General features: G+C 40.9%; 1 protein-coding gene across 6 annotated transcripts in view; it reads right to left on the bottom strand.

Annotated features, from left to right (window-relative positions):
- Window positions 1-13335, bottom strand: part of cep192 (centrosomal protein 192) — a 192995-nt gene that overhangs the window by 81822 nt on the left and 97838 nt on the right. For all 6 annotated transcript variants that reach the window (XM_043687705.1, XM_043687704.1, XM_043687702.1 and 3 more), the window contains exons 23-26: window positions 10721-10951; window positions 9670-9795; window positions 7365-7502; window positions 5041-5104 (exon numbers count right to left, since the gene is read on the bottom strand). In XM_043687705.1, the coding sequence (XP_043543640.1) occupies window positions 5041-5104; window positions 7365-7502; window positions 9670-9795; window positions 10721-10951 (559 nt within the window). The remainder of the gene's footprint in view (window positions 1-5040; window positions 5105-7364; window positions 7503-9669; window positions 9796-10720; window positions 10952-13335) is intronic.

Below are 13335 nucleotides of genomic sequence, written 5' to 3'. Positions count from 1 at the left end.
GACAGTGAGGAAGGATTTGGCAGGTTACAGCGGGATATAGATAAGCTGCAGAGCTGGGCAGAAAGGTGGCAATGGAGTTCAATGTAGCTAAGTGTGAGGTGATTCACTTTGGTAAGAGTAACAAAAAGATGGGGTACTGGGCTAATGGTCGGATACTTGGTAGTGTGGATGAGCAGAGGGATCTTGGCGCCCATGCACACAGATCTCTGAAAGTTGCCACCCAGGTAAATAGTGCGGTGAAGGCGGCATATGGCGTACTGGCTTTTATTGGTAGAGGAATTGAGTTCCGGAGTCCTGAGGTCATGTTGCAGTTGTATAAGACTCTGGTGCGGCCGCATCTGGAGTATTGTGTGCAGTTTTGGTCGTCATACTATAGGAAGGATGTGGAGGCACTGGAACGGGTGCAGAGGTGGTTTACCAGGATGTTGCCTGGTGTGGTAGGAAGATCGTACGAGGAAAGGCTGAGGCACTTGGGGCTGTTTTCATTGGAGAAAAGAAGGTTTAGGGGTGACTTGATAAAGGTGTACAAGATGATGATTAGGGGTTTAGATAGGGTTGACCATGAGAACCTTTTTCCACATATGGAGTCAGCTATTACGAGGGGGCATAGCTTTAAATTAAGGAGTGGTAGGTATAGGATAGATGTTAGGGGTAGATTCGTTACTCAGCGAGTCGTGAGTTCATGGAATGACCTGCCAGTAGCAGTGGTGGACTCACCCTCATTATGGGCATTTAAACGGGCATTGGATAGGCATATGGAGGATAGTGGCTAGTGTAGGTTAGGTGGGCTTGGATCGGCACAACATCGAGGGCCAAAGGGCCTGTACTGCGCTGTATTTTTCTATGCTCTCAACTTAAATGCCAGCTTTTTGTAATTCATGCACGAGGACCCCAAAAACACACTGTCTTGCATCTTTCTCTATTTAAATAATATTCACCTCCTGTATACATTCCTCTGGAGTACATAGCATATTATGGGGAAGAAAGAGAGGCTATCTGCCAATGTTCTGACCACTTGCCTAACCCACCAAAATCCTCTGTATACTCTATCATCCTCATCATTTCCCTTCCCTTAAGGGACAGACATTCAGTTTCCTCATCCAAGTCATTAAGATAAGTTGTAGCCCCAGCACTAATCTCTGTGGCACACCACTAATTAGAGACTGCCATCCTGAAAATGTCATCCATATCCCAACTAAGTCTATTAGTTCACAAATCCTCTACCCACGCCAATACATTAGGCTACTTAAGAGCCCATGGTGCTCGACATAACGTGTGGTACATGAGCAAACATATTCTGAAAACCCAAATACATGACATTCACAAATTCCTTTGTCCTGTTAGTTATCCCCTCAAAGTATTTGAGTAAACTTTGTCATCGGGTATAATTTCCCCTTCATGGAGCCTTGTTGAGTCTGTGTGGTCACACTATCTATTTCATGATACTCTGTTATTATATCTTTTGAAGTATATTCTAGCATTTTCCCAAAATCAGACATTAAACTAACTGGTCCATAGTTCACAGTGCTTTTTTTTTTACATCCTTCACTTTTTAAGCAAGGGTGTTACATTGGCAACTTTACAATCCTCTGGGACTTCTAAGAATCCTTAAATTCTGAGAAGTGCAATACCAGCACATCCACAATCTAATTCTTCCTTTAATATCCAATGTATCCCATTCGGTCCAGGAGATTGGAGGGTCTTGAGCCCCATTAGTTTTCTTTGCACTTTCATAAGTGATAGACAAGGAAGTTATTTCCTGTCCTCTATTTGTTGCTTGATTATTTAGTAATTTTAGTACTATATTCTACTGTGAAGATTAATGTAAAGTAGTTATTCAACTCATCTATCACTTCCTGGCTCCCCATTATTCTTCTCTTAAGGGACTTATGTTCACTTTTGCTTCTCTCTTCCTTTCTCAACATTCAAAGAGGCTCTTGCTGTCCATCTTGATATTACTTGCAAGTATATCTTCAACTTACTTTCTTCCTCATCATTTTTTGTCGTCATCTGCTAGTTTTTAAAACCTGCCAATCCTCTGGCTTACTAATAATCTTTACCCTTAACTTTTGTGGTTAAAGATAGGTGGCTTATCCTCTTCCCTCAATGGAATACAAAGCTACTGTGAGCAATGAACTATTCTCTTGAACATCTGTCATTGTTCCTCAACTATCTATGCTGCTGAACCTTTCATTGTTCACTCTAGCTCGCGCTGCCTTCATTCCTTAGAAATTCAAGCTTTGCAGTTATTTCTGCCCCAGTTCCCCAAACTCAAATGTTACATTCTACCATGCTATGGTTATTGTGTCAGAAGGGATCTGTTGTCATGGCAATGACTATTTTGGCAGTGTGCACCAGCCCACAGGTGGCCTTGCCAATTTCCAATCTTGTCAGTTCATTATTTCCAGATGAGATGATTGGCAGCTAGGACCTTAATATCATGTTTGCAACCATCTACAGTATCCTACAAGTATATTGCAGCAGGACAAAACCATGAAATGTGACAGCCCTCAGCAGACCTCACACTTGTTAGAACTCTTACAGGGGTAAATTTGTTGGTCCATAAGACCATAAGGCACAGGTGCAGAAATTAGACTATATGGCCTATTGAGTCTGCTCCACCATTAAAATCATGGCTAATAGGTTTTTCAACCAGGGCAGCATGGTGCCTCATGGTGGCACCAGGGACCGAGGTTCAATTCCAGCCTAGGGCGACTGTCTGTGTGAAGTTTGTACATTGTCCTAATGTCTGCGTGTGTTTCCTCCGGCTGCTTGGTTTCCTCCCACATTCCAAAGATGTGCAGGTCAGGTGAACTGGCTATTCTAAATTGCCCATAGTGTTAGGTGCATTAGTCAGAGGGAAATGGGTCTGGGTGGATTACTCTTCGGAGGGTCAGTGTGGACTTGATGGGCCAAAGGGCCTGTTTCCACACTAGGGAATCTAATCTCATCTAAACCCCATCTCCCACTTTCTCTCCATAACCTTCGACCCCCTCAGCAATCAAGAACTCATCTATCTCTGTCTTAAATATACTCAATGACCCAGCCTCCACAGTCTTCTGTGGCAATGAATTCCATAAATTCACCACTCTCTGGCTAAAGAGGTTTCGCCTTAACTCCATTCTAAGGATTTTCCCTTTACTCGAAGGCTGTGCCCTTGCGTACTCATCTCTCCTAATGTAAACATCTTCTCAGTGTCTACTCTGTCCAGTCCATTCAGCATTCTTAAAGTTTCAATCATCCTTGTACACTCCAAGTATAAACCCAGAGTCCTCAAACATTCTTCATATGTTAAACCTTTCATTGCTGTGATCATTCTTGTGAACCTCCTCCGAACCCACTCGAGGGCTAATACATCTTTCCTGAGGTATGGGGCCCAAAATTGCTTAAATACTCTAAATGTAGTCTGACCAGATCATTATAAAGCTTCAGAAGTGAATCCCTGCTTTTGTATTCTCGTCTTCAAGATTAATGACAACATTGCTAGTGCCTTCTAACTACTCAGTTTGCAAGTTTACCTTAAGAGAAACGTGGACGAGAACTCCCAAGTTCCTTCGCATTTAGATTTCAGAATTTTCTCCAATTTAGAAAATGGCTCATGCCTCTATTCATCCTCCCAAAGTGCATGACTTCACACTTTCCCCACGTTGTATTTCATCTGCCACTTCTTGCCTGCTCTCCTAGCCAGTCTAAACTTTTCTGCAGTCTCCCCACCTCAATACTACCTGCCCCTCCACCTATTTTTGTATCATCTACAAACCTAGCCAAAATGCCCTCAGTTCCTTTATCATCAGGATTATTAATGCATAAATAAATTAATGAATAATTGTGGTCACAACATAGACCCTTACGGAACACTAGTCACCAGCCTCCATCCTGAGAAGGACCCTTTTATTCCCACATGCTATCTTCTGCCAAACAGCCAGTCTTCTATCCATGCTGGTATCCGCCCTCTGGCACCATGGGCCCTTCTGTTACGCAGCAGCCTCCTGCATGGTACCTTATCAAGGGCATTCTGGAAGTCCAGACAGACAATATCCAATGGCTCTTCTTGGTCTAACCTGCTCGTTACCACTTCAAAAATATTCTAACAGATTTATCAAGCATGACCTCTCCTTCAAACCATGCTTTGCTTAGGTGACCTTAATGAAGGAGGCATTCGTCAAAATAAAACTAGACTACTTCAGTACTCCATTCTGCTTGCAACCCAGGCCAACATTTATAATTATTTGTTACTCTTAAAATGTACCATAAATGGTAAATTTAATTGCAATAAAAAGCGAGGATTGCAGATGTTGGAGGTCAGAGTTGAGAGTGTGTCGCTGGAAAAACACTGCAGGTCAGGCAGCAGCCAACGAGCAGGAGAACAGACAAAGTTTGTGCGAAGATTTGTAGCTCGGGTGCTCGTTGCTGTGGTTCTGTTCGCCGAGCTGGAAGTTTTTGTTGCAAACGTTTCGTCCCCTGGCTAGGCGACATCATCAGTGCTTGGGAGCCTCCTGCGAAGCGCTTCTTTGATGTTTCCACCGGTGTTTATAATGGTCTGTCCCTGCCGCTTCCGGTTGTCAGTTTCAGCTGTCCGCTGTAGTGGTTGGTATATTGGGTCCAGGTCGATGTGTTTGTTGATGGAGAACAGACGTTTGGGGCATAAGCCCTACATCAGGAATGGTGACCTTCCTGACCTGCTGTGCTTTTCCAGCACCACACACTCTATGCTACAACTGTAGCACACCTAGATTCCTCATACCATAGCATTCTGCAATCGCTCTTCACTTAACAATGTTCTGCTTTTCTAATCTTCCTCTCAAAGTGGATAACGTCAAATTTTCATTTTAAACACCATCTGCATATAACGCCCACCCACTTCACCTGTCTATATCCTTTGCATCCTCCCTCAAATTTTCTTTTACCATTTATCTTTCAATAATCAACAAATGAATCTTTCCCTTCAACCCAAGTCATTGCTATAGATAATTAATTGAAGGAAAAAGATCTGGAATTTAGCTAGTTAAAACATGCCCAACTGCAAAAAGATATAAATACCTGCATTGCGGATGTATTTTTGTGGTGCATGAAAATGAACCCACAAAATAAAACTTTCGGGATCCTGTTTAAAAAACAAAGGGACAAATTTAACATTTGTAATATTGTACAAGGCACACTGGAAAATAAACCAAAGGGGGGAAAAATAAATTATCACTAACACACCTGTAATCACTTCAGAGAATATTTATATTGCTTGATGTGGGGAAAATATCCATCTGTCTGTTTGAGGCCCAACAATAGGTTGTCACGTTTGAGGTTTGGTGCAGAGTTCCTCTACAACTTTCATGCTTAGTGTCACACCCCACATTAACATGTTTGTAATTCTGGTTATGGAAGGATTATGACTGAATGCAAATTGGGCTCCAGTTAAGTGGGCAAATGCAAAAGGAAATTCTAAAAACATTGTATGGATCTTGGTTCCTTCACAGGTTTGTGTACCCAAGGAAACCATATGAGGCCCAGCAATAGCAGAACTGGATCCAATGTACTAATGACATTTAGTGCAGAGAGCTGTACATACACACTTGCAAGGAAGTGGTTTATTCAGGACACATCTCATCCAGTTTTGCAGGCAACCTGGTCCCTCAAACTTAGTTTCAAACACTGATACAGTTTTCCAATCGAAGTGAATCAACAGCCAGCTCATTTTGAGAGTCAATTAGCCAGTAGTAAGACCACTATTGCTGTTATTAATGAAGCCAACAAGGCCGGCAACAACAGCAGTTCTAAGACTGTGACTAGCAAAGCATGGGCGGCACAGTGGCTCAAATGGTTAGCATTGCTGTCTCTCAGCGCCAGAGACCTGGATTCAATTCCCCCCTCAGGCGACCATGTATGGAGTTTGTACATTCTCCCAGTGTCTGCGCGGGTTTCCTCCAGGTACTCTGGTTTCCTTCCAAAATCCAAAGATGTGCAGGTCAGGTGTACTGGCCATACTAAATTGCCCATAGTGGTAGGTGCATTAGTCGGGGGTAAGTATAGCATAGGGGAATAGGTCTGGGTGGGTTACTCTTCGGTGGGTTCGTGTGGACTTGTTGGGCCAAAGGGCCTGTTTCCATACTGTAGGGAATCTTTTAAAAAAAAAAGACTGTAATAGCAAAATGTGCAAAACTGGAGGTAATGAACTTGCTTCTCTTACAAGACCGAGTTAAAGTCATAGTTACTCCCACCTCGAAATAGTAAGTGGCACTCAGTGAAGACAGTAGTCATGACAGTTTTGGTTGACTAGAATCTGCAATTTTAATAGTTCCTGGTCAGCTTTTTTCAAAAAAGCATACCGGGGATCAGAGTCATCACTTCAGTGCTTCTTGCAGATTGTGGGTATCATCCATGGGCAGACAGAACATTCCATTTAATATCCACAAGAGACAATAACATTCTAACAGAAACATAAAAGCAATTGCTGTTGTATGATCATTGTTGCAGGCATTCTGCAGCACACTTTTCATAGTTCATCTAAATTATAATCTTGACAGTTTGGATTGAAGTGCCACTAATGCCATTCAATGGTTATGTAAAAGTATCTATGGCAACGTGAACTATTTGTTTTGTAGCAAGCAACACTATATCTCGCCACAGTAATACAATTTTGCTTTGTGGTTCGACATATGTCTATTTTATAACAACCAACAGATTCAACACCAAGATAAAGTTGGAGTAACTGAAAATGTCTCCAAACATGGCTTCTAATTACGCAGAGAGTTGATCATTGAACAATTTATAAAATTATAAATATATTTAAATTTCCTTACACTTAGTTACAGTGCATACTTCCAAATTATGGTGACAGGAATAAAAACTACAAATGCAGTCATAGAGATGTTCAACACAGAAGCAGACCCTTCGTTCCAACTTATACATGCCAACCAGATCCTAAACTGATCAGTCCCATTGGGGTCATATCCCTCTAAACCTTTTCTATTCATGCACCCATCCAGATGCCACCACCACCACCTCTGGCAGCTCATTTAATACACAGACCACTGTTTGATAAAGTTGCCCCTAACATTCCTTTTACATCTTTCCCCTCTCACTTTAAACATCTGCTGTCTAGTTTTGTACTCACCCATCACAGGGGAAAAAACCTTGGTTATTCACCTATCTCTGTTCCTCATCATCTAAGGTCAACCTTCAGCCTCCAGGGAAAACAGCTCCAGCCTCTTCCTATAGCTCAAACTCACTTTCAAGGAACTATGAACCTGCACTGCAAGGTCTCTTTGTTCAGCAACATTCCCTATGATTTTATTAAATGTCTAAGTCCTGCCCTGATTTAAAAACAACATAACAGAACACATTCAACCGAGAACACAATTTCTCATTACCTCTCCTTCATAGCTGGCTGGCATCACATGATTCATGACTGATGGGGCCACTAATGGTGAGGTACTTTCAGTCCGCAGTGCAGTTTCTGCTAATGCGTCAGGCTTGCAAAATGTAAAACATCTCCATGCAGCAGCATTCTGTGTACAAGAAAAATATATTCATAATCATTGCATACCAAAACAATAAAGTAACTTAAGTAAAATGGAATTAAAAAGATTGTCTATACATCTAGGGGGCACCAGATGGTGTACTGCAGTGCCACAGGGATCAGTGCTGGCAGCACAATTATTTACAATATGTATTAATGATTTGGGTGATGGAAGTAAACATGCTATTACTAAGATTCCAGATGATGAAAATAAACTGGAAGGTGCAGATGACACCAAGATGCTGCAGAGAGATATGGGGTCAAATGAGTGAACACTAACTTGGCAAAGGAATATAGTTGGGGGTGCAGGGGGGAAAAAAAGAGATGGAGCGGCGAAGCGAATGGAGGTTATACACTTGAGAGAAGCGGATTATTTAAATGGAAAAAGCCTGCAGCACTCTGATTTGGGAGTCCTCAAGCATAAGAATCACAAAAAAAATCATCCAAGTTCAGCGAGTAATAGGAAAGGCTTTTATTTCAAAGGGAATGAAGTATAAGAGTTTGGAGGGGCTTGCTGAAATTGCACAAGGCACTAGTCAGATACAACTGCAATAATGTCAACAGTTTTACACCCTTTGAGGGAAGATATTTTGGAGGTCGTCAATTGAATATTCATTCTGTTTATCCCAGATATGGAGTTTACAAGGATTGATTGAGTAGATTGGACCTGCACTCAATGAAGTTTAGAACAATGAGACACAATCTTATTGAAACATAGAAGATCCTTGGGGGGTTTGACAGAATAGTCATACACAGCGTACACCCTTCAGTCTAACTAGTCCATGCCAATCATTTTTTCCAAATTAAGCTCAGCCCACTTGCCTGTGTTTGGCCCATATCCCTCCAAACCTTTCCTATCTACTTATCCAAATGTCTTTTAAATGTTGTAACTGTATCTGCATCTAGCACTTCCTCTGGCAATTCATCCCACACAAACTATTCTGTCTGAATAAGTTGTCCCTCAGGTCTAGGTAAGGAAAGGTTGCTTCCCCTTGTAGGAGGGGCTTGGAGGGCATAATCTCAGAATAAGAAGTCATCAAGCAGGTAATGAATCTATGGAATGCTTTACCACAATGGACTATAGAGTCTGAGTGAAGTATATGCAAGGCTGAGATAAGACTTTTAAATCAGTGAAGGAATAAGGTTTGTGGGGACAAGGCAAGAACATGGATTGGAGGATAATCAAATCAACCAATTATCTCAACAAATGGCAGAGCAGATTTGAAGGCCAAATGCCTGACTGTGGTCCAACAGGTTCTCATTCCATTCATGGCAGAAGACACTTTTAGGATTTTAATTAACAAGATATTTTGGAAGATAGTTTAAGCACCTTACAAGAACTAAAACTATAAACTGCCATTGGTTAGAGTCCTATTTAACTTTAAGGCTATGGCTACTTAAGGCTTCAATCTCAATCTCATGAAATCACTGCAGTGTCAACTGCTTCAACAATGACTTTCCCTTCAACCCAAGGTTAGAAATAAGGATATTTGTTCATAATTGCATATCATGCAGTACCACTTGGAATTTCTCAGATATTAGCAAGGCACAAATCAGGAGTGTAATGGAATAAGCTCCACTTAATTACCTCCAACAACACAAGTAGTTTGACTTCATGCAGGACAAAATAGCTTGCATGGGTGGTATCCCCTCCACCGTTTTTGAGCATTCAAACCTTAATCAATGTTACCAAGTCCTCCTTTATCGTACTCAAACAATAGATTTACACCATTTAGAAGGGCAGCAGGGAACACTGCAATCTCCAAATTTCCCTCCGAGTCACATCACATCTTGGAACAAAATAGATGTTCTTTCCTCATCACAAGATTGAAAACCCATAACTTCCTCCTTAACAGCACTGTGGGTGGGCATAGATCATAAAGACTGCAGTGACTCACCACCAGATTAAAGGACAATTAGAAATACAAAGATTTCTGGTCTTCCTAGCTGTGCCCGCACTTTGTGGAAAAACAAATTTTAAAAACTTTATATGTTCATTTTGTAAAGGTGCAAGGAGGTACTTGAAGTCAACACTTTGCAACATGAATAAATACTTGGTCTCATGGTGTTGAGAAAGAGTGCAATGTGATTGATTGAAAGACTGATAAATGATTACAATTTGCTCAAGTAATCACTCAAGATAAATGAAAACTTACTGCACTGATGACAAGTCGAATCGGAACAGTGGCGTGAGTCCTGTTGATTAGTTTGAGAGATAGCACTTTGTCACTGCCAGGCACCAAGTCACCGAAGTCCAAGCTTCTGTTTTTCCCTGCCAAAACCTAGAAGTAGACAGAATATACAACAAATAGGAGTTCACCATGTATCCTGATCAGCTGGCTTCAACATTCAATCCTGGGCTCAACTAACATTTGAACCAGAGAAATCTCCCATTCAAGGCTTCTTGAAGGCTGAATTTAACTTATACACTTACAACACTATCCACTCAGTACACAATATTTTGTGTACAAGATATTGAAGTATATGTCACAACTTACTAAGCATTACACATTAGAATTAAGAAAAGCACAATGTCAGATCATTGGAATTTACATCACAAGAACCATGACAAATGCAAGTCCATTATTCATTATAACGAGTTTGACTTACTGACAGATTAAATTTACTTCAAAAGGGCACGAGCCTTTTTATTGGGAAAACTGAATGCTTACCATAAGCAACATTATCGTTTACGCCAAGCCAAAATTGCAATGTACATATTGGTCGAAGTCTGTAGCCATGAACAATGGTGGCAAAGGCTCCAATCATCTTTCTATCATATGGCTAAGAAACCTCTCCTACTGTTACCACTGGCTTGGCATACTTTAGAAGGATTGCAGGTGAATGTGGCTGCGTTATGAACGCATCTAGCTATTAGGCAGAACTCTAATTTGGAGCTTCTCATTCAGAGACAAATAAACTGTCCACTATTCCACATTATACAGTACTATAAAACCTGAGATTAAATATGATTGAATGATTGAGAGTCACTGTTGTCTATCCTCCCCTTAAGCTAAATCTCCAGAAAAGCTAGTCAGTCAAAAATAACGCAATGAGCTAAATATTACATCTAGAGATACTCTGTTTCTTCACACTACAAAATTAAATGTACTGAGTTATGAATGAATAAGATTTAACAACAGATGATCAACAGGGCCTTAAATGATGCATGGATATATTACACAACTTGGGTGGGGAGTCATTTACCTCAATCAATGGGTCTTCGGCCACAGCTGTAATAACTACTCTCCTAGCAAGTGCTTCTGCTCTGACAATTGTATTGACATCTGATGAGACTGGATAGGAGGAGACACAAATGATGCACTGAAAAATTCCCGAGTGCCGTGGAAGGAACATCAGTTTTAAATCTTCAGTAACATGGGGGCCAATGATGGTTTTGTTCTTGAATATCCAGCACTGGTGAGCAAATGCATCCATCTGAAAGATGGAAGTGATTAAAATATGAAGTAACAAAATTAAAATATTGAGCCTTGGTTGAACTATTTGCGATTATATTGAAATTAGAGCGTTCATTCAATTTTAATGGTACAAATGATGTCTACTTAACCAACAAATCTGCTTTTACTTTGTGGACAAGTCATCTACTTATTTTGAATATCAAACTTGCATGAAGTACCCAACTAACAGCATCATGGATTTGGTTTCCAAACCTATTTCTGATTAAGATATTAATTTTCTAACATCTGAGTAAAGAATAAAGTCTCGTAATCTCTTTGTAACATTGTGTGGTGTTATGAACATATCATCTCAAGTTACTTACACAGTCAGTCGAAATAGTTTTTCTTTATTTACCCAATTTCATTCTGCAAGGACTAGAGATTTGATTTGGATTATAATGAGGTAAATGGAAGTTTGGACACTGCTGTGTTACAGAGAACAAATCAGTTGATTTCTTTTCTTTTACAACTTAAAAAGGTTGAAAGCAAAACGGTATTGTGTTCACTGACACATTTGACTTTTGGAGGAACTGGATGTTATTTTCGTGGGACAAGTAGGCATCAAGCAGCTTTGGCTTGAAAAACTACCTAACAGCAGCTTTTAGACAGTTAGGTTGCAGCCGGTTAGAAGAAAGAGGGGCATATGCAGTCAGACCTTTAAAAGTATGCAACTGAAGATAGGTCTCTTTCATCCTGAATAGGAAAAATAAATCAAAGTTTCTGAAAAGAGGAATTTCTCAACTAAGCAAAGAATTGGGTCTAACTGATTGGCTATCAAATTGATGTATCTTCTCCAGTTGACAATATATCGTCAAAAACCAAGAAATGAGAAAGTCACCTCATTCTACCTTGATTATTGACAGAAACAAAAATCAAACTGCTGGGGCAGCACGGCAGCACAGTGGCTCAGTGGTTAGCACTGCTGCCTCAGAGCTCCAGGGAACTGAGTTCGATTCCAGCTTCTTGATGTCACAAGGAATTAAGGGCTACAGGGAGAATGCGGGTAAGTGGAGTTGAAATGCCCATCAGCCATGATTGAATGGCGGAGTGGACTCGATGGGCCGAATGGCCTTACTTCCGCTCCTATGTCTTATGGTCTTATGGAAAAACTCAGCAGGTCTGGCAGTATCTGTGGAAAGAAAGCAAAGTTAACATTTTGCATCCAGTAACCTTTCAGATTTCCAATTTCAACATTCGCAGTCCTTTGGTTTTTCAGTTTGGTGATTAACGGATTTTGTTCATTTTTGCCATTTGCAATATCTATGCAGAACTGTCTATGTTGTCCATCTTAATTTGCGAAGGAGTGGGGCATAAAATGCATGTACTTGAAGTTTGTATTGCAATGAATAATCTTTTTATGCATTGTTAAAGGGCAATTATGTTTAGGCAAGAAAAAAGCAATGCTCATGAAACCCAGCAACTGTGCCCTAGATAGCAGTAATAAAACAAGCAAATTAGCCATCTTAGTGTTTCAATTGGTCATTTTAAATTATAATTGCTCTCAAAACAGTGGGACCACATTATTAATGCACTCTTCCTATCAAGATTGTGATCAAATCCCAATTTCTTTAAATCATTCTTGACAAAGTTACCTCATTATGTCAGCATATTTCTTCTTTGGTCCTTCTAAATTAAGATGTACCTAAATTGATGCAATATCCCAAATGTAGCCTCAGCCAAGATTTATATAGATTTAGCATTATTCCTTTCTACATGCACAACGTTCCCAATTTAAAATAGCAAGTATCTTTTTACTGAAAGCAACAAGCACTGGTGTTCACAGCAGATCAGGCAGCATTCACTGAGAGACAGAAAGCCAATGTTGAGTCAAGATGACTTGTCCGGACTTGTCCGACCTGCCTAGCTCCTTTTCCACCTATCCACTCCACCCTCTCCTCCCTGACCTATCACCTTCATCTCCTCCCCCACTCACCCATTGTACTCTATGCTACTCTCTCCCACCCCCACCCTCCCCTAGCTTATCTCTCCACGCTTCAGACTCACTGCCTTTACTCCTGATGAAGGGCTTTTGCCAGAAACGTCGATTTCGCTGCTCATTGGATGCTGCCTGAACTGCTGTGCTCTTCCAGCACCACTGATCCAGAATCTAGATGACTCTTCACAGCTGAAGTGTGGAGGAGGCAACATTTATACTGTAGTTGGGTGGGGTGGGGCGGGGGGGGAAGAGAATGGAATGGGGTGTAGAGTGCTGGTTGAGAAAAGATGTTGATTGTTCAGATAAGTGATCACAATGTGAGAATGGCAGAACAATGAAATTTCAAAATCGACGTTTCGGGCAAAAGCCCTTCATCAGGAATAAAGGCAGTGAGCCTGAAGCGTGGAGAGATAAGCTAGAGGATGGTG

The sequence above is a fragment of the Chiloscyllium plagiosum genome, chromosome 4 (assembly GCF_004010195.1).
Source record: "Chiloscyllium plagiosum isolate BGI_BamShark_2017 chromosome 4, ASM401019v2, whole genome shotgun sequence".
Lineage (NCBI taxonomy): Eukaryota > Metazoa > Chordata > Chondrichthyes > Orectolobiformes > Hemiscylliidae > Chiloscyllium > Chiloscyllium plagiosum.
Note: the sequence above shows the minus strand (reverse complement) of the source record. Positions and strands in the feature narration are given on the sequence as shown.